General features: G+C 39.3%; 4 protein-coding genes across 4 annotated transcripts; 3 read left to right on the plus strand and 1 right to left on the minus strand.

Moving 5' to 3' along the window:
* Nucleotides 1–613: 613 nt before the first annotated feature.
* On the plus strand, nt 614–3954 carry LOC114746528 (uncharacterized). The gene is made up of 3 exons (XM_028934746.1): nt 614–1645; nt 2254–2449; nt 3233–3954. Exons 1-3 carry the CDS (start codon nt 755–757, stop codon nt 3772–3774), a joined length of 1629 nt encoding a protein of 542 aa, XP_028790579.1. The 5' UTR covers nt 614–754; the 3' UTR covers nt 3775–3954.
* A 2081-nt stretch (nt 3955–6035) lies between these two features.
* Nucleotides 6036–6428, plus strand: LOC114746526 (uncharacterized). Its single transcript, XM_028934744.1, has one exon. It carries the CDS (start codon nt 6036–6038, stop codon nt 6426–6428), a length of 393 nt encoding a protein of 130 aa, XP_028790577.1.
* Nucleotides 6429–6736: 308 nt separating this feature from the next.
* On the plus strand, nt 6737–8724 carry LOC114746529 (UPF0481 protein At3g47200-like). The gene has a single exon (XM_028934747.1). The coding sequence runs from the start codon at nt 7104–7106 to the stop codon at nt 8412–8414; it is 1311 nt and encodes a 436-aa protein (XP_028790580.1). The 5' UTR covers nt 6737–7103; the 3' UTR covers nt 8415–8724.
* Nucleotides 8725–13615: 4891 nt separating this feature from the next.
* LOC114746527 (ethylene-responsive transcription factor ERF024-like) lies at nt 13616–14171 on the minus strand. Its single transcript, XM_028934745.1, has one exon. It carries the CDS (start codon nt 14169–14171, stop codon nt 13626–13628), a length of 546 nt encoding a protein of 181 aa, XP_028790578.1. The 3' UTR covers nt 13616–13625.
* Between the last annotated feature and the right edge of the window lie 11315 nt (nt 14172–25486).

The raw sequence follows: 25486 nt of genomic DNA on the forward strand, positions 1-25486 counted from the left end.
TTCACCCCTCCCTAATAATATTCCATCGCCAGGAGAGTGAGATTTATTGTTAGCTGATATGATCTAATTTATTACATTTTAGATGGATTTATCGTAACTGTTATAATGATAAATAAAGTAATTTTGAGTGAGAGAGGGGATACTTGTAATAATGAATTAATGGCTTAAAATTTAGGGAATAGAATAAAACCGGGCACAACTTTGGTAGGTGAAAAGGGTCAGTGCAGACATCACAGTAAAAGAGGAGGTGCCAGAGTAACAACAGCTGTAACCGAACCTGTTAGTGTAACAACAGTGTCCGCGATTATTATTAAGTGAAATGTAAATGTTCCGCGTTAATCTTGTTGACCCCTCATAAACGCCCCCTTCCCCTCCACTTGCTCCCACTCAAACTAGCTTTTTCCTTTTGCCATCGCTAGCAAACAAGAATGAAATTACTATAAAATAAGTAATTTCCGCTTTCAGTAGCATTATTTGTATAGATGCTTTTAAAAATAACTGATCACCCTATTCCCGGTTCACCCCCTTGCCTCGGTATTTTAACTCAACTCCATTTGAATCACCAAGTCTCCTCATCCCCCCCCCTTCTCTCTCTAATGTCGATCTTCCTAGGGGATTCATTTGTGGTTGTCCTCCTGTGCACGTACTCTAAACTGGAGTCTCTTCGTCCTCATAATTTCTGCAACATTTCGTTTTGTAATCTCTTCTGTATCACTTGGTATTTTGGCACACATTTTCTGCAATCATACAGGCGATGATGGCTCAGAAGCACCTGCACGAGCTACTGAAGGAGGACCAAGAGCCATTCCTTCTGAAAAAATACATTTCTGATAGGCGGAGTCAACTGGAGAGGCCTTCTCCCAAGAGTAGTATGCAAGTGAAGAGGCGAAGACCAATGCATCAAAACTTAAACTTCCCCGCTAATTTCTGTAAACACGCTTGCTTTTTCTCATTCACCGACACGCCTGACGCCAGAAAATCACCCCTCTTCCAGTTGCCTTCTCCGGCGAAAAGCCCCTCCGCCTCTGCCAATCCCATTTTTCTTCACATCCCTGCTCGAACGGCAGCACTCCTTCTCGAAGCTGCTCTAAGAATACACAAACAGTCCTCCGCCTCTCCCAAAACCAAAGCCCAACACAAAAGCAATGCCTTCGGCCTGTTTGGGTCATTCTTCAAGAGACTGACGCAACGTAATCGGAACCGGAAGCGGGAAATAGATGACCGAGGAGCTGAGGCCCCTGTGAAGGAAATATTGAGGTGGGATTCGTCAACTGGTCGTGGAGAACTTCTTAACGGATTCTCTGAAAAGACGGACTCTCAGAAGGATAATAATATCTCGGACTTCAGTGCCTGTGAGGTGGAGTTTCTCTGTTCCTGCAACGGTAGGCCGAGCAGTGCTGTTTGGTCGGAGAGCAATGAAGATAAATCTTTGGGCATGGAAACGTCGATAAGTAGCCAGTGTGACGAGTTTGAAGAGTTTGACTTTCTTTCCAAACGGAACAACATCACGGAGTGTGCTTGTTGTGATAACAACGCCCTCTGCCAAAGCCCTTTCGGTTTTGTTCTACACAGGAGCGCTTCCTCTGCCTCCGGCACGCCGGAATTAGCTTCCCCGGCATCGTCTCCGAGTTGCCGCACAACGCAGGTTTGTCGCTTTCTTATGTCTTCAGTTTTAATTTTCTTTTGGTTCAAGATAAACACGACGGTCTGGTCAGCACTGAACGATAAGTATATGAAAACTCGGTTCTCCGGATGGGCCGAGCTGACTCACGAGTCAACCGGGTTCATTCAGTTCGAAGGTCTTTTTTTTGGTTGGGGGGGGGTCTGGGTGTCGGCAATTGGAGACCAGGGTCTGCAAAATTGGCCGGAATGTTACTGTAGAATGACAAGAATACCCGCAAATCGCTCCAAAGTTATAAAAGCCGATGATCCGGTCAGTGGAGGGTCAGATGTGTCAATTCAACAGTTTTTGTTTCCTGGAAATTCATTGTTGTATCTTCCCATCATGTTTCTGTCATCCAGAAATGTTTCGTGTATTTTATCTCAATAACCTTCCAATGGATTGTGTAGCGATTAATTTCTTAGAAGTAAATTTCTTGTTTTCGACTCCTCTCTTGCATGCAGTTGTTAGATGCCAACATTGAATTTACTAGAAAGCAATTTATGATTCGGATTTATGTTTTTAAGTGAAAAGAAAACTGCATTAGCGAAATCAGGACAGTATTTAATGAAGGATGTGATGAATTTTCGTAGGACAAAGAGAATAATGGAGCAGAGAGGGTCGACCAATGCCAATCAGGAGAGGAAACAGAAGAGAAAGAACAGTGTAGTCCCGTCTCTATTTTTGACCCACCATTCGAGGACGATGACGAGGGGCACGAAAACAATGAGGAGGGTGAGGAGGAGGAGGATGGTTTTGATTTGGAGAATAGCTATGCCATTGTACAGAGTATGTCAATACTTAACTTTGATGTGTACCATTCTGTGCATATCGTGTGGTCGTTTTCCGTCTACAAATTGTCGTACACGACTCTTCAAATCTGCTTCTTTGTTACTAAAGTAGAGGGAGTAATTATTACCAAAAAAAAAAAAAAGTAGAGGGAGTAATGCTAATGTGGCTATTTCTGATATTGAACCCAATATCTGTGTGGGTTCCATCCAAAGATCACGCTGGCTCCCCCAAAGGCATTTCCCATTCAATGTGGACGTGTCCTGCTCAACTTTCACTTGCAGACATGAGCACTGCTTTCATAAATTTGAGTATGACCCACAGTTTTAGTTTGGTAACTAGAACCCTTTTAACTACGATGCGACCTCACAATATGCTGGTTGGGATTTTAGTAATAAGAGGTGTTTGAAATCTCATTACTTTTGGTGGTCGTATTTCGATGTTGAAAATTCTGCGTCTCTGACCTCTTTTTACCTTCTGAAAGTGGTGGATCCCATGAATTATTGGTCATGCGTTGCTTTTGACACTGGCAATATTTGACAGTACAGGCACCTGAGGATCAATTTGGGCATTTTAAATTATTCACTACTTGAGGAGCTGCTTTCCATCCTGTACTTGTTGTCTTTAAGAGTCTGTCCTCCATGCAGACTCACTTAAATGAAGAGTACTAAGAGCGATTCTCATTTATTACTGTCTGCTCCTAACGTTTGAAAAGCAATCATAAGTATTAGACTGAACAAGATATTTATTATTGATGCTCATTTGCTTGTTTTAATTTGACAGGAGCTAAGGAGCAGCTTCTGCAGAAGCTTCGAAGATTTGAGAAACTAGCAGAGTTGGATCCTGTTGAGCTGGAGAAAAGATTGTTTGATCAAGAAGAAGAAGAAGAAGATGATAATGATGATGATGAAGAAACATTCCTTGAGGAGTGTGAGTGGGAAGATGACAATGAGGAAGCATCAGATAAAGAAAACGGCTGCAATGAGTTGGTGTTAGATGTGCTGAGGGAGTCAAGCTTGCGAGGGAGAGGAGAAATCAGAGCAGACTTGAAGAGACTAATTGGCGATCTATTGACAGAGGAAAGAGAAAGGGGGGAAGGGGATGAGGAAGAAAGAGAGAGGGTGATAAAAAGGGTATGCAAGAGGCTGGAATTGTGGAGAGGGGTGGAGGCAAACACAATCGATATGATGGTAGAACAAGACTTGAGCAGAGAGGATGGAGGATGGAAGGAAAATGGGCAACATATGAGGGAAATGGCCGGGGAGCTTGAGCATGTTATCTTTGGATTTTTAGTGCAAGAAATGTCGGAGGAACTAGCATGTTAATTTGAGATGTTATTGCAAGAGTACAGTGTGATTTGCACCCTAGTAAAATGGAATAGGCCAGCTAGCAAAAATACCCCAGGTGTATGTACATGACTAGTGTATTTAGCGACATATGTGAGTCACCTTTCTCATTGAATTCAAATGCTATAATATCTACATATGTCAACCCTCATTTTCTCATGCGCTCATTTCAATTAATAATTTGGTATCATCATAAGGCAAAAGCGATGAATGAGGTAAGGAGCTACTAATTATAAGATGCATTGGGTATTTGATGAAGAGAAGAACTCATGTGACGAATTTAAGGATGAGAAGGGGAAGGAATAAAGAGAAGTGGGTGGGGTCGAGGAGGAAAGCTGGGAAGGGAAGAATATAGTTTGGTGGGGGGGGGGGGGGACCTTCTCGGTTCTCGAGGAAGGAACAACATGAAAAGGACTAATCAGATTTTGATGCTACGAATATAGAGGATATGTATTCTTTTCCAAGGCGCTGCGATGGGATGCCTCATCAATCGGCTTTAGGGATGGCTAAAGTGATTAGCTTCTTCGCGGAAGCTTTTGCGTCATTCAGTGATGCCCTCAGCTTTGTAGGTGCCAGGAGCCTCCTGCTTTCGCTGGGGACTTGCCCACCATTCATCCACGATCCCTCCTTGTCGGCTTGGTACAGAAGAGGGCCATGGCCTAAAAATATGGAAAGTGAAGGGGATTTTCTTACTTCGGATCCAAAGGAAGAGTATGATTGGACAGCCTGGCCCAACTCGTGAGCCCCCAAAAGTACCAAACCCATTGGGCTCGTTGCTGATACTGTCACTTTTGAGCACTTCGGAATTTGGACGGTGTCCATCCTCTCCCGACCCACGTCAAACTGAAAAACTTCGTGCTAATAATTCTCAAAGGGGAGAAAAGCTAATTAGTTTAGCGTCCATCATTACTGTGTAATTTTTTCCCCGAAATTTTCTATGATATATAAATTTCTTAATGTGTCGTGTTTCCATGAATAACATGTTCACGCAAATTTAAAACTTTAAAACCAAACAAGTTATGTGTATACATGATTTAATAGTATAGATAATTATAAATGGTCGCACAGAGATGAAAGAAGATCCAGAAAATAAATTCACGTCAAATGTATTTCAGACAGTGTGGACCGTGGGAGGGGTGGAGCCTATTAGAGGGGTAAATTAGTTTTACTCTCGTCCGCGTAAGTGAATGGAGTGATCCAACGCTTGGATCTCTCCTGGAGGAAAATTCATCACTATTTCACTGACCCATTATTGGGCTTCCACGTGTCCCAACCATCTTGCAGGCTTGGACTGATCCCCTTGATGCTTTGGCCCTTAGCCCTCTTCCGCCAGTGTTCCTGAGTTAGCCTTCTAGCACATGCCTCACGCGATGTTTAATTTATTTTTTAACTTCTTTTTCAGATGGAATCATCCAACATACAAAGACCGGCTTGGAAGCAGATTGCGAATAATTGAAAGATAAATGAATCGACTGATTACACTGATGAACTTTTCTCGTATTTTTTTTTAAATTGATACTACTCCTCCCGTCCTTGATATAAGATTTATTTAACTAATTTGATTAGATTAGGAAAGTTAGGTAAATTAGTTAATTATAAGAAATGTGATACGTTTTTCTTAAAATACCATAATCATCTTTCTTAATACCTCTCTCCCTCTTCTACTTGATTATGGTTGAGGGAGCATCTATACGGGTAATTCAGAAAAAATTGATGAATATAAGAAATAGGTTTTATATTTAGGATCAAAACCAACTCAACAATTGAGTTCTATATTAAGGAGCAGAGGAGTACTATATGATTCGCTTTTATCAAATGATATTTTATTTTATCTTTCTTGGCCAACCACTTCTCTAGTCTTTTAATAAATAATTTAACGCCTGGAATGAAGGTAATCATATATATTTAAAAACCCACAACAACCAAGAATAGCGCACAAAACTGCAAGCCGGGTTTCTGATCCTGGTTTTACCTCTCAGCCACGTTGGCTGGTCCAGTGTGAAAGAAAGATTCAGTTTCTTTCGCGTGGAACATTTTTTATAGTTTAAGAAATGCTTTAACCGTCCGTGCCTGCCACGTTTACCACGCCATCTCCAGGCAACACGTCTACACTTTAGAGGCTGATAAAAGCTCGTCAACAATCCGAAAGCAAATATAATGGAGAGGTCGAGAGTGAGAGTGAGAATGGAAGACAGAATTAAGGCAAAGGACTGGTGAAGTGCAGATCCAAGATGAACAAGATGGAGAAGAAAAGGGGCGGAACTGAAAAGAAGCGAGAAGAGATGAGCGGGCTCGAAGTGGCTCACAAGAGAAGTAGTGGCGAGTGGCCTGAGAGAGACACGGCAGCTGCAGCTCCAGGATTTGCTTCCATGAATCTTCCTCACGACGCAGCTACGTCCATGGAAGATGCTGCCAAGTATATTTCAGGCCAAGGGACAGAGGCTTGGGATATGAGAATGGCAGGGATGGGTTCGGAAAGGGGTTCCCAGAGCATATACTGGGACGAAGAGGAGCTGTTTAACATGCCAGCCCTGATGAATAGCATGGCAGAGGGGTTGATCATCCCACCACCCGCCCTGCAGACAGGCTTCAATTGGCTCCCTCCCGAAGCTCCCTTCCCCTTCACTCTGTGACCGACTGATTTCTCATCCTCTGAATTCTACTGCGGCATGCTATTTCTCATCCTCACGCACCCTGCTTCCTTCCCATGAGATTTTATATCGGAAACAGGCCTTAACTAGGCATATCTCTCACTCTTTTAGTTACTACCCGTTCTTTTATGGTTTCTCTGATTTTCTCTTTCGGCCTTAATTAAGGCCACCGCATGGCTCACAAAATAATAGCGATTACCAAGTTATAACTCGGACCTCGTTTAGAAAACAATCTGGTCTTCTTGTATAAGAAAAGAAAATTGTTCAGACTTGCAAGAAGAGGCCTGATACCAACCATTATGTCATCTGGACTAATGACATTTTTCTCTCTGAGAAAAGGAAAGGCACAGCCTCATAGGCCCGGCCCAGTAACATACAATTTCAAAAATCAAAACGAAGAGGTTGCCGAGTCTCGTCATTTTCGGGACAACGGAATCAAATCTTCCCGTATATCTAACCCAGAAATTGTGGCCCCATGCCGATTGCTGCGGTGGTTTTAATTTTAGAATGGTCTAGTAAAATAATTGTCAAATGATTAGCTGAATCTGCACGCACAAATAGTATAAAGGAGGCCATGCTTGTGGCTCACGGTGGGTGGTGGCATCAGGTCAACATATCAGAGCAACTGCGAGCCAAGCAACTTCGCCGCCGTCAGCGATGGCGGAAGAGGACAATCCCCACATAATCGATATGTGGCAGGTAGATGAAGAGAGGCTGGCTTCGATGCTGGAAAATATTTCGCAGGACCCAAAATTACTAAGCAAAGCCGCGGGCAAGAAGTCTTGCTGCATCTTCAGAGTTCCCACCAGCTTGGCCGATGTTAACGGAAAAGCGTACCAACCCCGGATCGTATCCATAGGCCCTTATCACCGGGCCCAACCTCGCTTTAATATGATTCAAGAGCACAAGTGGCGCTATCTGGGTTCTTTGCTCTCCAGAACCCAAGCAAAAGGGTTAGGCTTGGAGGACTGCTTAAAAGCCGTAGCCCTGCTGGAATCCCGAGCCCGAGAGTGTTATTCCGAAACCATTCCCCTCAATTCTCACGAATTCATCGAAATGATGGTTCTTGATGGCTGTTTCATCCTTGAATTGTTCCGCAAAGTTGGGAGATTGGTCCCGTTTGAGCCTGATGACCCACTCGTCACCATGTCCTGGATACTCCCCTTTCTTTACAGGGATTTTCTCAAGCTCGAGAATCAGATCCCTTATTTCATCCTGGAGCGCTTGTACGAACTCTCAAATTTGCCCCAAGAAGAATCAACCCCGACCCTGTCCTCCCTTGCCTTGGAATTCTTCAACCATTCAACGCTACGGCCTGACGAAGTCATTGCTCGCTTCCCCCATCTCAAAGGAAAACATTTGCTGGATTTGGTTCGCTCCAGCTTCGTACCGAATCTGAACAGGGAACAAAAGAGGGTGCCAACGCCAACCCACGTGATCCACTGCGTCTCTAAACTTCGCAGCGCGGGGATTAAAATCACTCCCACGGAGAGAGATAGCTTCTTGGATGTCACATTCAGGAGCGGCGTCATAGAAATGCCCACCATCACAATCGACGATTTCATGAGCTCTTTCCTGCTCAACTGCGAGGCCTTCGAGCAGTGTTACAACGGTTGCTCCATGGACATCACCACCTATGTGACCCTCATGGACTGCCTCATAAACACTCACAGGGACGTTGAGTATCTATGCGATCGGAACATAATTGAGAACCATTTCGGCACAGACGGGGAAGTTGCCCATTTCTTCAACAGCGCCGGAAAAGAAGTGGCATTTGATATAGATACGTGTTACTTATCCCAGTTGTTCAACGATGTTCATCAGTACTATCGGAGCGGGTTGCACGTTCAGTGGGCGAGCTTCAAGTACACCTATTTTGACACGCCCTGGTCGTTTATATCTGCGCTGGCTGCATTTATCTTGTTGGTTCTCACGGTGGCTCAGACCTACTTCTCCGCTGTCCAGTAGTTGGCCTCCGAGCAATTTGGATCACTCGTCCAGCAAGCCATAATTTTGTATACAAGTTCGGGAGAGAACATTCTCAAAATTATGGGCCACAGACTGCAGATATTTTCTGATCTAATTTAATGAGTTAATTCCGTCAAAATTGCCTTGTTTATTGATGGATTCCATTTTTTTTAATTTTGTGAAGATTCCATTTTTAGTTTTGTTTGAAAGAATATTGTAATCAATTTGAACATTTTGCTCTTGGCCCAATGTCCCAATTATATATCAGAACTTGAAAAGATAACGTGTTCGATACTTGTTTTCTTTTTAATATGATGTCCATCATTGTATCATCAAGAAAGATCGTATCTACTAGGTAGGAGAGATCATAATTAATCTCAGAAATGGAAGTTGATTTTTGAGTTTGCACACGTGAGTCTCAAGATGATATCTTGAAGACTCAGTAACAGCTACGCGATGGGTGGGGATATTAATATTGCAAGGCCCCATGCTTATTCGATGAAGAGGAAGAAGGAAGAAGAAGAAGGTGGTGGGTTATCTATACACTTAAGTCACAATAATGAAATAAATAATTAATAACGAATGATTAAGATGTTAATAATATTAATGGTAAATTGGTGACTGTATTGTATTTTAAGTTTTTTTTGGGGGGGGGTTTAAGAGAGTAGATTTTATTAATGACGCGACGGGGCATTATTGACGACACGGATATATACCCGTGAGTCGGGGGATTTCCGGTGGCAAGAGAAAGGCAGGTGGAGCAAGGAGTCAAGGCTTATCGGCTTTCAACACCTTCCGGTCAACGAGAAGGCCTCGACGCAGACAAACACCGTGAGCTGCTTTAATTTCCCACCCATACTTTGCTTCCACATTTTAAATACATTTTTTCTACTTTTAAAAAATAGAATGAGCCATGCACGTGTGCTTGAATAGTTAATTAAGAACATTTAGTAGTCGGTACCGTCACGTATTCCGTCGGATAGGCAGCTCATATATTACATGTAATCTAAGGTATAGAGTTGAAAGCCGCATCATTCATTCCTTATTCATCACGAATGATGCAATTGTTACTGGTTATATATATATATATATATATATTGATTTATTAGTTATATATATATTGATATTAATATGACATTAATATTGATTTTATATATTTAATTAATATTTTTTAAAAATGATCACATGTGACATTAATGTATCCCGAATAGGCCATGTGCACAGAATAAGTCCGAGTTGTTCATTTCTCTACTCACCGTCGAATGACCTTGAACTTTTCGAATTCGATGGACGGGCTAGTTCAAGAAATTTGACAAATAATATAACTTGGGACAATTTTTCATAAATGTCGTGTATAGATGTAACATACACGTAGATGGATTGTTCATGGGCGAAGCAAAAAGACGAAATCGATCCATTGTTGACTTTCAACCCTAAGACTAGCTAGCACGAGGCATGGGCTGGGAAAAAGATCAGAAACGGAACACTTCCAATCCCCTTCTGGCATCTCTCGCTTTGACGTTTCAAAACTCCAAGCTAGTCCTCCCTGTTTGGACCTATCATGCAATGCGCACGAAATTCTTGCACACTTGACATCAGTGTCGTGTTTGATCAGTACTCCATAGAAAATATTCAAATGCGAGCAAAAACCATTCAAAGCCACTTATAATTTAAGTGGGTGGCGGCAATCAACCGGTCTGCATATGAAAACTGGATAAATCAGGATATGGGTGGTCATCTAAATGAAGCGCGTCAAATATTACTCCATTTCTCGTTCTGGCCCAGGAGAAACTTTCACCAGCAGCCTCTCGCAGAATTGTCAACCTCATTTACTTGTTCAATATAACGCTGAAGGATCATTTGTCGCGTAAGAAGTCGTCAAAGACTCAGCGATAAGCACGGCACGACTTGGGCCCCACTTCAAGTGCTTTGATTTGTCAATGGTAATTTGCCATTTCCGAGAGAGTTCCCCGGCTCGTCTCGTTACTATATATATATAGAGGCCATCCAGGTCAATTCCTTCATAGCATTAGCATCGAGGCATTTCGGATTTCACGTTATTGTACTCATCATTTGGTTCATCTCTCACCCACATGTTAACAAAGAAGAAGCCACTCAATCAGATTCAATCATCAAAACCTGCGTTCGTCCCTCTTGTTTTTTGAGAATGACGAGTTCCGGCGCTGAGAGACGGGTTGTAAACCAACTTCCTCAACGCGCGAGACCACCTAACAGTTACGATCCGAGCTTCCAGCCTCCAGACATGGACATGAGGTGCCAGGTGCAGGGTGATGAAGCATTGGAACATAGTGACAAGATACATGCAGGTGAAGGCAGAGTAAGAGATCGCCTGAAATCGGAAGTGGAAGGTATATTCGCAAAATTAGAGAACAGGGGCGGATTCCAACACAATAAGGACATTCAATCGCGAGGCATTGATCACGAGTCATCACACAAGCTTGAGCGCTTCAAGGTGCGGACTGTAGTTGCAGAAGAAGTCGTCCAAGATGAAGACAGGAAATGAGTTTCTCCATATCGCTGTATATATGAAGCATGCCCAGCTTGTGCTGCGCTGTGTCGTTTTAGTTTAGGTTATACGCCAGGAGTATGAAATATTCTTTAATTCTTTTAACCTTCATTTGGAATAATGTCGTCTGATCGAGACAATCAATTAATGAAATTCATAAAGGTCGCATAATATAGCCGTGTGTCAACGTACGTACTGGCTTTGCTGGATGAAAATTCGTCCCAAGAAAATTCAAAAGCGTCACCATTCTGACCACTACACACGATTGGCACGCAGCTTCTTACATATAGTTTAGTAAATAATTTGTTCAGAAAGTCAAATTGAACGAAGGGAATAGAAAGCAATTATATTGGAAAAGGAAGTGATGATAGACAAATATAGAAGCAAAACAGTGGTAAATTGACAGCACTGAAAGCAGTTAAGTTAGTTGAGGTACAAATCCAGTGCACATCAAACTAAGCAAGCAGCTTACCATAAATAATTAGTGACATGGCGGTTATTATGCATGAGACAGTTGTGATATTATATATAGGAACCAGTTTCGGTGCTCATCTTTTTGATGAACATTATAAGCTCATCAGATCTGAACTGTCTGTATCTCATTTGAATGGTTCAGATTTGAAGTCTTTAATTAATTATTTTTAAATAGAAAAAACTATTTTTTGAAAGAATGATAGTTAAGAGATTATCACTATTTTAGATTCTATACATATTAAAATAATTATTTTAAATAAATAAAAAAAAATCAAATCTAAACTACTCAAATAAGATACGGACGGTTCAGATCTGATTAGCTTATGGTGCTCATCAAATGGATGAGCACCGAAACTGGTTCCATTATATATATAGCAGTTGTACCATCCAAAAAACGGCGGAGAGGGGACCACTCTGTGAGAGTGAGAGTGAGAGTGTGTGCGTGTGTGGGGTGACGCATGAATGGCAAGCAGCACACAATAGCCCACAAAAGTGAATTCTGGTTTCGGTGGTGCTTCAACCATTGCTTATTACTCTAATTATGTCCTCTCTTGACTTTCTCCTTGCCACATATCCCAAACACCTCTCCCTACATTGTTTGCTTTAAAAAATAGGCATTATTTCAATCTCTCCCTCTCTATATATATCAATTAAATACATATTTTTATATCTGGAACTAAAAAAAATGCTTCATGATTCATTAGGTATAAGTTGATTGGTCTTTATTTCAGATTTTAACATCCCTGACAAAGTCAAAGCAGGGGCCTAATTTAAAACAATGGCTACGAAGCAAATCATTCAGGATCAAGAGCCCCTGGTCTCTGCTCAACTCGTGCGTACGGACCTGATTATTTTTCGCGGAAAGAATAATTGGTTGATTTTTCTACAGAGGTAATCTCCTTACCCTTAAATCATCGTACAGATACAGTACCTTTAATGAACAATAATCTGTCTCTGAGTTGCCTTTTTGAGAACGTAGTTTCTTTCACTTGGCTGAAAAACACATGCGCGGACATATAGGGAAACTTTGTGTATAGATATATAATATAGGTATGGTGCGTGGTAGGGCAATCACTATCAGAGGAAGGTGAAATGTCGTGTTCAATTCAAGGGCATGTTTTGGAAAATAAAATGGAATCTGTTTTCCACCACGAATGCCACGTTTGACAAGCCCAACTTCTTCAGAATGACACGTCAACAAAGGGTAATAAGGAGGACCACAAGCTGGAGCTCTGAAATCGCCCCTATATAGCTCCCAGAACCTCGTTGATGCTCTTCAATATTAATCATTAATTCTTGTATAATCTTGAGAGAATGTAGAATTTTGGTTGGAACGTTGTTAGGATACCAGCAGCCCACTAATTCAACCCAATAATCATCCATTCTTATTGACTATGGTCTTCCCACTTGCTCACTTTAATATCTTTACCAAACCAGACATATCTTTATTTTCTCTGCTTTTTTTTATGGTTAAGGACCAAAAACCTGCCTAGGGGGATGAAATTGAACGCATATATCAGAGCAATTCTTCTATACATCAGATAACCAGAATCGGAACTTCGAACAAAGTACAAGTTAAACTTGTTAGTTTCTAACAAAGTAGCAAAGATATATCTATATCTGGGATTGCAGGAAGAATGAATGACTCAGATTAAAGCAGCAAAGCTGTAACTTGTACGGATGACTCAGACCTCCTATTCCAGATGACAAACCTAGAGTTATGGGCGTCAAAGATAAAGGCAATCCAGATGATATATTAATATTACACACACGACTTATGAGGCAGTATTATTTCAAGGTAAGCAAGGGGATTTTTACATGATTGAAGAAAACAAGGTCTGCAACTCTGACCTCAGAAAAGAACACCGAAAAGCTCGTTTAATTAACGCACATTGCATTGCCATATATATATATATATATATATATATATAAAGCATCTTACAATCTTGAGGTGCAGCAACAAACGGCATATATAAGGTTCTGTACAGGAAAAAGAAATGAAGCAGAGTTAAGGGAAGAAAAGATGCACACTACGCCCACACTCATACATTCCATTAATTCCGTCGTGTCGAAGCAAGTTTCGATGTGAGAGCTCTCCCATAATTTATTACTACAGGTCACCTTTATTACTATATTTTTGGGTAATTAATTTTCGATTCAAGCATTATTATATATATTATATAATATAAGGAGATAAAGGAGATGATTAATTAGGGGCGGAAGTTCCAAAGGTATGGATCCTGAGACGTGTAATCTGGGGGAGCAGCAGCATCCCAGTTCAGTGGAGGAGGAGCGAGCATCATTCCTTCAGCCATATTGAGCAGCACATTTGGCATATCAAAGATCAAATCCTCATCCACAAACTCCTCCGCCGCTCCCGCTTCGTTCTCTTTCAGTGACACTGAAGAAGACGACTCGCCGGTGGCCGCAGATAAAGCATCCTTAGCAGCCCCGGCGGCGGCGGCAGCGCTGGCTGCAGCCATCTGAATGTCAGAGGGAGACGTGGACGCGGGGACGGGCAGGGAAGAAGCAGAGTCGGGGAAGTTGAGGTCGGCGTGCTCACCCTTAAGAGCAAGGGCGGCGACGTCGTAGGCGACTGCGGCCATTTCAGGGGTAGGGAACGTGCCTAACCAAATCCGGTTGGGCTTCTTGGGCTCCCGAATTTCAGACACCCATTTTCCGCTGCTCCTACGCCTCACTCCCTTGTAAACGGGGTGGCGCCCAGTGGAAGATTTGCTTCCGCTGCTGCCAAACATCTTGGGATTGTTGGATCGATTGCTTGTGGCAGTTGACAGTTGGAGGAAGCCATTTATGGGAGGAAGAAGAAGCAGTTGCGAGAGAGAGTGCAAGTGCAGACCAGTTGTTGCTGAACTGCCGTATGCCGGGAGCTGGGTTGTAAGCCAGCTTAACAAGTGTTGGATATGTCCGGGTTGGAGACCGTGTTTCTCAAAAACGTCAACAGTACTGATTCAAATATATACCTATATATATTGCGCTTTCTCAATATGTATCCTTCACCACCATTTCCACTTCGTTTTTTCCATAAGCATTGATGTGATATCTATATTGGTGGGTCGTGAGTTGTGAGGACATAGATGTTATCTTAATAGTGGACAATAGGAGACGATTAGCAATAGTTTCTGACGTGTGATAATCTTATGAATGAAGACTGACTAACATGTAAACTTGAAGGTCTCTGTTTCGCTTTTCCTCCGTCGGATTAGGTAAGAGAAAGAGGAACCCACGACATCGCAACATGAAGGCGAGTTCAGCTGATGAAACATCCACATCGATCCTCCGTGTACACTACAGAAGCTTTAGTTGGTCAACACGTAGGAGAGATGAAATTGAGGCTAATAATACATATATTCACCACAAGTTTCCGGCAAAGGCAGCACGCATGTCGGCCTCAGCTCCCGGTAGTACATCTGTTGCTAGCCGACCGCTAGTTATCGAAACCAACCTGCCATTGATATTGCTACTGAATTATAAGGTATCACTGCATACCTGGCAACCTTTATATGTTTCCATGTCATAGTTATACCTACTGTTCTAATATATCTGTGTTCATCATCAGAGCTATACAGGGTAAGTAAAACAAGTTTCACTGAATTCTATCTAACGCACACTTAATCATACACACTTTCTTTACCAAATATTAATTACTGATTAGATCATTGTTCAGACGACTCATTTTTGTTTTTTTGTTTTTTAAAAGGTTCAAATTTCTACCTGTAATACACACTTTTTCCTGCCCTACTATTTATACAGTTACGCATATGCGTTAAGCGTGTGCTATACTGTACATGCACGAGGCATGGATTTTTTTTTTTTTGTTATCCAACGTGAGCTTTGCTTCCTTGATTATGTATATGTATTGCGTTAATGATCTTTTTAGTATGTTGGAGCATTGTATTGTATGGACTTTGTTTTCATACTGATTAATCCGCGTCTCACAGATTATATAATTATAAATTGATCACCGTTTTATTTGGTATACTTTTTCTTTTTTCAACTGAATTTTATATCAAGGAGTAAAAGTAGTAGATTTCAATATATTTATATATAAGAACACAGTAATTTGCCATCTAAAGTTGAACCAAATGGTAAAAATTGGAATGAAGGGTCTCACGATGTGATGAAAGGAAAAAAAGAAGAAAAAAAATTCGTTAGTTATATTTTATTAATTTCCACTGATTAATGGCGTAGCCGTAGATGAGGATCACTACCCGATGTGGTGTTCTCGGGTGAGATGAGTGATTTTGCAAAGACGTCCACGTTGGAGCACTATGTAATTTGAGTGCATGCACTTGCAACAATTGAATTATCACTTGATTGACCAAGTTAAGCAGTGCCAAACGTACCAACCAGCATCCAATTACATAATTCATTATCAATATATATAAAATTATGAAAAATAAAGGGGCAAAAAATGAAAAGATTGACGGTTGAAAACCTTTCGGTTAATGTAAAGCGAGGACTCTAATTCCAATTGTTAAGGCTTACCAGGAAAAGGGGAAAAATTATGAGGGGGGCACTCATCAGCAGCTAATAGAAATTAGAAATAGTTGAACGGACTCAGTAAAAAAAATTATAATCAAGTTTATATAACGAGGCCTCGGCGTGTTCGAACCTTTCTAGTTATGAGAACGAATGCCTAGTTATGTAGGGCCAGTTAATTCCAATTTAAGACGAACATTTGCGGTGCAAGGCATTGTGTAATTCTTTCTGACGAAAAAAAAGCTTTATTATAATTCAGAAATTATTTTTATGGCGAGAAACATAACTTTCACGAGAAAAATTCAACTTTGAACTCATTGTTATATGCGAAAATAATGAGTCACCAATATATTCCCTCCAATCCTATATATAACCTCCACGTTTAACAAATTACCAGTTAAAATCAGTTAAAAATAATAAATAAATCAGAAATATTTTTTTTTTCAGATTAGTTATTATTTATTAAAAGAGTAAATGAGAGACAATAAACCAAAAAAAAATGATAAAAGAGAATATATGGAGGTAATATTAATGAGAAAAAGGTACTAAATATAGTCAACTAAAGACAAACTAAGAAAAAATAATAATAAATACTCAAACAAACTAGAAAATAAACTTATATTTTGGATTAGACTTGTCTCTAAAAGTGAAGTCTGAAAATAAAATAAGCCAATACTCATGTAACTTTTTTGCCGTAATGACTGGATTCACAATACTGTTGGGTCACGTTTCAGCAAAATGCTGGGCTGAATCACAAAGGTAGAACTCTCAATCTGTTTTAAAGGGATTTGAGCCATTTCTCTTCGTTCCAACCACCGTTAATTATTGGTTTGATTTATTTTCTTTGGAATAGTTAAAATGTTTTTTAAACAGGCTCATAGGTGTATTGAGTTTGGTTATCTTTTAGATTTTATTAGTTTGAGAAATTAAAAAGTTTGTATTTAGTTCTTTTTTTTTCCCTCTGACGGAGACAGGAGATGGGTAATCGATCAGGTATTAATTTCTTCTATGAGCAGCGTTGGTCATATATAGTATGATTCTAAACTTTAGTAGTTTGAAAATAGAGGAACGAAGTCCCAGTCGAAAGATTTACGTCCGCATACTTAGCAGGGGTTTAAAGCTTTTATTTATTTATTTTTGCCACGCACAATATCCTTTTATTTGACAAGTTTGATTGAAACACTATCAGATATTAAATGTGAGTATTTATCTTAGTACGAATTCGAATAATGGTTGGCATTTCTTCTACTAAATCTAATCCGTTGATTCAATGTTTTAAAGTATGAAGCTCGCACGATGCTTAAAAAAAAAAAACACGAAGTGTGGAACTTCAAAAAACTCTTTGATTTAAAAACGACTTGGCACAGGACTGAGGGCATAGCCCCTTCCATGTGTGATTGTGAGGATGCAATATAAATTTTAAAAAAATGAAAAAATATTTAACATTTTACAACAAGATCTCATTAATAAAATTTATTTTTTTGGCCGGAAGTAATAAAATTTAGAAAAAATGACAATAAAATACCTTCTGAATTTCAAAATAACAAATAAGACATCTGAATAAACAAAATGACAAATAAGGCATTAGGTATCAATTTAGAATTTTGATTTTTGGTCTTAAAACATGTTGCAAAATCCATTGACGAAGTAGTAACTCTCACTATGAAAGTTATAAATCTCACTATGTGTTTTGTAAAATTTAGCATGAAATTGTATTGTTTTTTTTACAGAAAATTCGCTCAACTCCTCAAAACAAGTTGCAAAACCCATTAATCAAGTAGTAAATCTCACTATGAAAGTTACAAATCCCACTATGTGTTTGTAAAATTCTGCAAAACTTGTTCAGTCATTCAAAACAGATTGCAAAACCCATTAATGAAGTAGTAATTCTCACTATGAAAGTTGTAGATCCCATTATGTGTTTTGTAAAATTCAAAATCAAAATCCCATATTGATATTTGATGCCTTCTTTGTCATTTTTTTTTATTTGGATAGGTTATTTGTTATTTTGAAATTCAGAAGGTATTTTATTGTCTTTTTTTCTAAAATTTAATTGAGTGCACATAAATCACATGTAAGTATTTTTTTTTTTCCGGTAAATATATGCAGAATATGCATCAGGTGCAATGAAATAAACGGTGTTTATAAAAGAGAGGAAATAAATGGTGTTTTCATGTTTATGGGCCTGAGAATTAAATAGCGTTTAGTTAGTAGTTACGACTTACGAGTGATGAGGGCGTGAGGCATGGAAAGTGAGAAGAGGCGGGGGCAGAGGGGTGGGCGGGTGCCTAATTTAGGCCAGCTACTGTGAGAAAGACAGGTTTTTTGCTGCTTGCTGGATTTTAAAGGATAAACGCGCGGCACGTCTTAATGTCAACTATTTGACACTCGCGGGTTTAGCGTCAATCGCAATCGCACTAATGGAGGCCCACTGGGCCTATCATTCTCCCCATTTCAAGTCAGCCCATATTACGCCCCCGTTTTCCCCCACTCATTCATTAATTTAGCTCTTCTGGGAAGACACAAAATGAGACTAAACTGGAAACAATGATGACTAGCTTTCTTGGTCGTGATCATGGAGGTTGATCAGGAATTGACATCTCAGACGTCTGATTTTGGGGGGGCTGCAAAATAAGGCGCATTTTGAGGTGAAAAGCGTGTACTATAATTAAATGAACAACACATGCGCGCATTTGGAAAATGCCCCACTCATCCATCCGCCTTCGTCTCCCTCATGTTCCTCCCCTTCATCATACCCTTCTCTGACTCTCGCTTGATTTGTTCATTTCATAATTATTGAGTCTATACGCATTACATACCAAAATAATCATTAATTAATGAGCATGCTTTCTTTAATTAGCTGTTTCTGGCTCTAACTTTTCAGGGGGGGGCTCGTTTTCATTGCAATATTAGGCCTCCCTAGACATCGCCATGATTCAGAGGCCCCACTTCATTCTCTCTACGCACGCTTACACATGTAAGTAGCGACGACCGTCTATACATAGGCAGCCACTTCGTTCTGTGCTACCCTCATTTGTACACACATCAAAGGGCGTGCTTTTCGTAGATGCACAGCCAACCAATGGTCGACACATCCCAACCTCCCCTTCTCTGTGCGTCGCCTCTGCCTCATGATAAACTAAGGCTACCCCTCCTTGTATCACCTCCTTTTGTGTCCCCTTCTGGCTGAAACTTATGCATCTTTGATTTATTACTCCTCTCTGCGTGTGCATCCCATTCTGTCCCAACATCACTCTGCTTAAGTAAGAACCGTTAACATAAAATCTGAAGTACTCCAATACGGTAAGGGTACTTCTAATAAGAAACGTTATCGCGGCTAATTGGTAACGTCTGATCATTTTTTAAATAAAAGCGCATCCAATCACAGCCATAGTACAGATTCATATGGAATGTGGTTTAGAAACGTTGAAACTGGTGGCTGCAGCGGCTATATTTGGTAAGAATTTTGGGGTTTGGAGAGCCGAATGCTTGTGCATGTGTATTTGCAGGCTTTTTACACACGGGCATACAAGAAGCTGTCGTCGAACAAAATTCATATATAGGCACGCGTGCAGTTGACATGTACTGCGAGTGTGTGATGAGGATAATAGGCCGTAATTGGTGATGAGATCCTCGTCCCAGGAGAGGTGAACTTCCTACCGCCCTGATTCTGCCTTCTCCGCAGCCTCATCCTCCCTCCACTGCCGTGCCCAAAATCAGAGTCGTCCCGGTATTTTTTTTTTTTTTGGTAATGAAACATTAAATCCTGCGTGGGTGCATTTGTGTGTTTTTTTTTCAAAAAAAAAAGGGGAAGAAAAAAGGAGGGTGGGGAAATTGCATGGGATGGAAAGTTCTGCTGCTACTTATAGTGCAAGCTATCAGTCTGTTGTCTGCGTCTGTCCCTCACCCCTCATAGATCTTCCCCACCTACCCTCTATCCTCCTCCATCTATTTACCTCCCTACGCTCTTCCACTCAATAATTAATTGGGAGAATTACACTCAGGTTCCACAGAGCATAATTAATATAAAAAAAATCCCTCGAAATCACGAAATGATTCTAAAGTTCCCGGGACCTGTGTGTAATTAATTCTAATTATGAAATTACATAGTTACCCCTGTTAATTTGAACCTATTTACAACATTAACAGTAGCTGTTAACAACCCGAGAAGAGGTGGTTAACAACCTCAACAACGCCCCTTGGCATTTCACAGAGTGAGTTGTCATGAGCACTGCCGAGGTTGTCAATCATGTCTTCTCGGGTTGTTAACAGCCACTGTTGAGATTGTAAACGAATTGCTGCAATAAAATTAGAAACTATTTACAACCTCAACAGTGGCTGTTAACAACCCGAGAAGAGGTGATTAACAACCTCAACAACACCCCTGGCATTTCACAGAGTGAGTTGTCATGAGCACTGCCGAGGTTGTCAATTACGTCTTCTCGGGTTATTAACAGCCACTGTTGAGATTGTAAACGAATTGCTGCAATAAAATTAACGGCGGTAAGTAGGTAATTTCACAATTAGAATTAATTACACACAGGTCTCTGGGGATTTCAGAATCATTTCGCGATTTCGAGAGACCTTTTTGATATTAATTGTGCTATATGAGACTTGAGTGTAATTTTTCCTAATTAATTCCCTCGTAGATGAGATCCACATCATTGTTTCCCTTTCCCACCTCCTATCCCTATTCTCCTATCCTTTCTTCCGTTCCATTCACTCTTCTTTAATTTACTCATGCAAATTAAAACTCTCCTTCCTTCATCCATCCTTGCAACTCGGAAGAAGGGCATTCGCTTATGAGTGCTGTACATAAATTAATTTCAGCAATTCTTTCTCTCTTTCTTTCTCTTTCCCGGACAAAAAAAAACTATTGTTGGAGACACTAATGAAAACAGTAAAACGCATAATTTTAAAAGTATTCAAGGAAATCATGTTTTTGGCCCGCATGTAGTTAATCTCATCTGAAAAAACGAGACTCCCTGTTATTATAATTGTTTTTTTAAATCAATTAAAAATCATATTTTTGGCCCGCATGATAGAACACAGAATATGGATTTGCATTACAGAGAGGCGTACGTACGGCCTGGGGGCAAAGACTCAGAAATGATTTGTCTGTTCTGCATGCCATCTGGCCCTCTGCCTGACGCATGATGTTAACAGCCAACACCTTCTCCTGCGTCCTGGCACTACTACAATAGAATGGTAATTACATAAAGGCGACAAAGTGGCTATAAATGAAAAATTCAATGCGTTGACGAAAGCATAGGCGCAATTACTGTTTTTTCATTTTTATTTTTCGACCACCGGAAACAATACATGTGGGTCATAATTAATGTGAAAGAAGCTACGCAGCAGACGGTACATCCTCAGGCGATCACGTAGTTATTTTAATTTCTAATCTCAATTTTTCTTTCACTTTGCAGTTATTTTAACTTCTCATGTATTAGTTAAATTTAAAAGTTAAACATTTTTTTAATACATCAACTTATGAACCCAATGAATTATTTCTATTTTTAAATTTATTGATTGAATTGTTTTGATTCAAGATTTATTTTATATTTTGGAATTAGAAGAAAGATTTTAAACTTTTTTACGGGTGTGTAAACCTGCATATTCATTTGTTTATGGATTTGTTTGGACTTTGAATTTTATTTCAAATTTCAAGTTATTTTATTTTAGATATTTGGAATTAAAATTTTAAGATAAGTTAGATATTAAATTGCATATTAATATATTATAAAAGAAACAATTTACACGAGGGAGAAGGAGGGAGGGTTAGGGCCGAGGGGTTCTGTATCCTGAATTAGTAGCGGCTTCCAATTTCCAAACGTGGCGGCGATATGCGATTGTTTAAGCACATGATATCGTATGTATTATTTAAAGTTTAAAAAACTTGGAATTCATACATCATGAGTAATTATTTTTATTTGAATCTATTGGTTGAATTATTTAAAATTTTAGCTTTATAATATACATTAGTTTAAAATGTTGATAATGGATTTGTAAAAATTGTATAATTTTGAAAACTTTGATATTGTGTTGTAATTTGACGATGAGTCACGCAAGCTACTTTTATAATATAGAAGAAAATATCATTTTTCCTGTGTAATTGTTGAATCAGGTATGCGACTTTCAAGTTATTAACCATTTTATCTCCGTCCGTCAATCTTTTATACGGGATAAATAAATACTCCTCTAATCTTTAATGTAAGACCCATTTAACTAATTTGATTAGATTAAAAAAGTTAGGTGAGTTAGTTAATTATAAGAAATGTGACACATTTTTCATAAAACACCATAATTATCTTTCTTAATACTCCTCTCCCTCTTCTACTTGATTATGGTTGGAGGAATATCCATAGGGGTAATTTACAGAAAATTAATAAATATGAGAAATAAATCTTATATTTAGGACCAAAACTAACTCAAAAATTGAGTCCTGTATTAAGAACCGGAGGAGTATCTTTTTGCACCCGTGCATCACATGAGCATTGTACTAGTTATTTCTTAGAAAAAAGAATGGATGTGTTAGTAAAGCAAATATTGAGTTTTCTTACATATTTTCAATATATTGTTCTCCTCAAATAAATACATAAAAATAAAATAATAAGTCTCCAACTTTACCGGCTTTTGACCCGTTGCAAGCTATGTTAATTATAAATGAACTGTAGACTTTTTGGTGCTAGCTAACTTTACTCCTGTTCTGATTGATCGAGGAGCCAGAGCTTGCACACATATTAACCTTTTGATGCATCAACTTCGACTTAAAAAAGACAGACAGGGGCTATATGCGGATTTTGTGACATTCCATTTGTTGATGAGTATCCATGCCCTTACAAAAGTCAGTTACTAATATCATTTATGTTTAGATTAATTTTTATAAAAATCAGATTGATAAATTGAAATTTGTTCAGGTAAGTAATCAAAAAGTAAGTTCAAATATAAAATGACTGAAAATGGTATTATTTTTCTCTAAACTAATTTGCCTCATTTATAAATTGATTTTTAATCTAATGATATGCATAAATATTTTAAAGAGATCATATAACATATGATATAATTAAATAATTTATTTAACTTGATTAATCTTTTTAAATTAGTCCACCGAGTCTTATATTAAAGACCTAAAATAGCAGATCATATATATATAGTTTGATAAATATAAGCAAAACACTAAATTAAAAATAATTAAAATTAATACCGAAAAAATAATTAAATTGTTGGATCACTTAAATATATTTATCTTTCTTTTCATCCTCTTTTGCTTCCTCCATTTACGGTGGCAACTCAAAAAGCTCAAATTTTGAGCTTTTCACCGCAACCAAGGTAAAAAGCCCACCCAAACAATGTAAAAATTTTGACTGAGCCACAAACCTCAGTCTCCTCCACCAGATGATCCAAACAGGTGCATAATTTACATGAACTTCTCTCGGCTACACTTAAAATATCCTTACTAGTTAAGTTTGTTATCTATAATTATTATTATTAGAAGGTTTATCATGAAAAAAGTAGATAAATATGTGAGACAAAGTAGATTGGACCGGGGTCTTATATTTAGAACCAAAATAAAAGTCAAATAGGGTCTTATAAATAAGATCGGAGGTAGTATAATATTTCAATAGATTCAGTCCAGCAAATCTCTTACATTTCAAACAAAAAATCAATTATAAAAAACACAGTAAAGATTAGAAAGCTTCCAATCTTCCCGGTTCCCAGGCTAGCTAAAGCATGCAAATGTTTTCCATAGAAATTTCCAATACCCACTTGATTGTGATAATTGAATAGAAAGCATGACCTTGCCTATAGCCAGAATGTTATAACACAGAACACTGAAGAGAAAAATCACAAAACAGAAAAAATTATACCTAGCTAGCAACACTGAGAAATCATATGAAAATTATACGGCTCAGCAACTGCCCTCCCTGCTTCCCCCTCATTTTCCCTCCATTTTCAAATGTTTTTTTTAATTACTAAATTCTATATTCAATAGGTGACATTTTAATATTTTATAAACAAAAAATAAATTCGTTTTCACTTTTTTATGATTTTCTTTTTAAATCTATACAGCACATGTTAGAATACAGTAATTGAAAGAAATAAGAAAAAAGCATTTGGGAAGGGAGGGAAAATGAGGGGAAGGAGGAGGGAGCAGGGACCCTCTTCCCCAGCAAAACACATCCCTAAAAACCACAAATCAGAATACCAAAATGAGTCTGTATCCAGTTTTATTCTATTATCATGTAAGGTGAAGAGATGTGCCCAGAGAGAGTAGATGACGAAGAGGAGTAGAGAGAGCTGCGAGTATATCCTACGACGTGATCTGCGAGTGCATCTCCGTCACCGTTGGGCTTCTCAGAGCCCAGAGGGCTATAATCCCCCCGCCCCGCCCCCGGGGGCTTTTTTTTGGAGGGGGGGGGGGGGGACGGCGGCTTCCGAGATCGAGATCTGAGCGAGGTGAGGAGGATCGGATTGAGACGAGGTCGAGGATGAGGCACCTAATTAGTGACGAGTAGTGACTTTGGTAAATACGAGTAGTTATTTTTCCCTCTTTTAGGTTTTTTTCTTCTCTCTTCTCTATTCTCTTTTCTTAGTAACAAAAATTAGTAATTCAAGTATGTTTAAATGGGCCGGTCCGTTTAAATTTTACAAGGCTGCTCCGTTTAAACCTAAATGGTCCTAAAATCATATTAACCTCAAGCCTGCAAGCTTCTAATTCAATGGGTTCGACGTGTTCTCTCACCTCCATCAGCGATATTTATGATCACACGCGCGCGCACAAGCGTAGTAACAGTGACAGGTGAGGAAAGAAGAAGACAATGGCTCCAGGGGGGTCCAGGATGGCGCGCCCCTCAAAAACATCACAACCAAATAATTTTGGAACCACGATCAGACTCAGATATGTTCATTTTGATGGTAACAGTTGCCTGCTCTTCCCGCCAAAACAAAACAGTGTCAGGGAGTGATGAACTGATTTTCATTACCTAGCTCCCTCGTGTGGATAAATAACATATACTTGCGTCACGTATATGGCAAGCTAGAAGGAAACCACAGAGCCTGGTGTGTACTGCCGAATGCTAGATCTTAATAACCAATATCATCAATACGAAATGTGAAATCTCCGGGGAGCCACACTACACGTATAAGTCACAAATATGTAGTAAAACCTCCAAGGTCCATGTAACATTTATATATTCTTTCAAGGTGCAACTCACGGAATAAATGATTTCTGATTTTACAGATAACGTGGAGACTGTGGCACTGTGCGGAGAGAAGCTTAGACTGACGAGTTCCTCTTTGTGAGCTTCATAATGAATTAAATAGGGATTGGGAACCTTGTCTGAACACCAACAGAAAAAGGCAAAGCAGGAATTTAGTTTTGTTTGTTTGTTTGTTTGTTTTAACTCATTCAGCTCTGCGCCTTTAATGCACTCCATGTTACCCCTATTTTCTTGTTTAAAGAAAAAGGAAAAACTTGTCTTCGGGTCGCAACGATTAAATCTCAAGTACTTTCAAAGGAATTAATGCACACAGCACATGCATTGATGCATGTTTACCCGTCTGAGAA

The sequence above is a fragment of the Neltuma alba genome, unplaced genomic scaffold (assembly GCF_004799145.2).
Source record: "Neltuma alba isolate B1F8T4 unplaced genomic scaffold, ASM479914v2 tig00005044_pilon, whole genome shotgun sequence".
NCBI classification, from domain to species: domain Eukaryota; kingdom Viridiplantae; phylum Streptophyta; class Magnoliopsida; order Fabales; family Fabaceae; genus Neltuma; species Neltuma alba.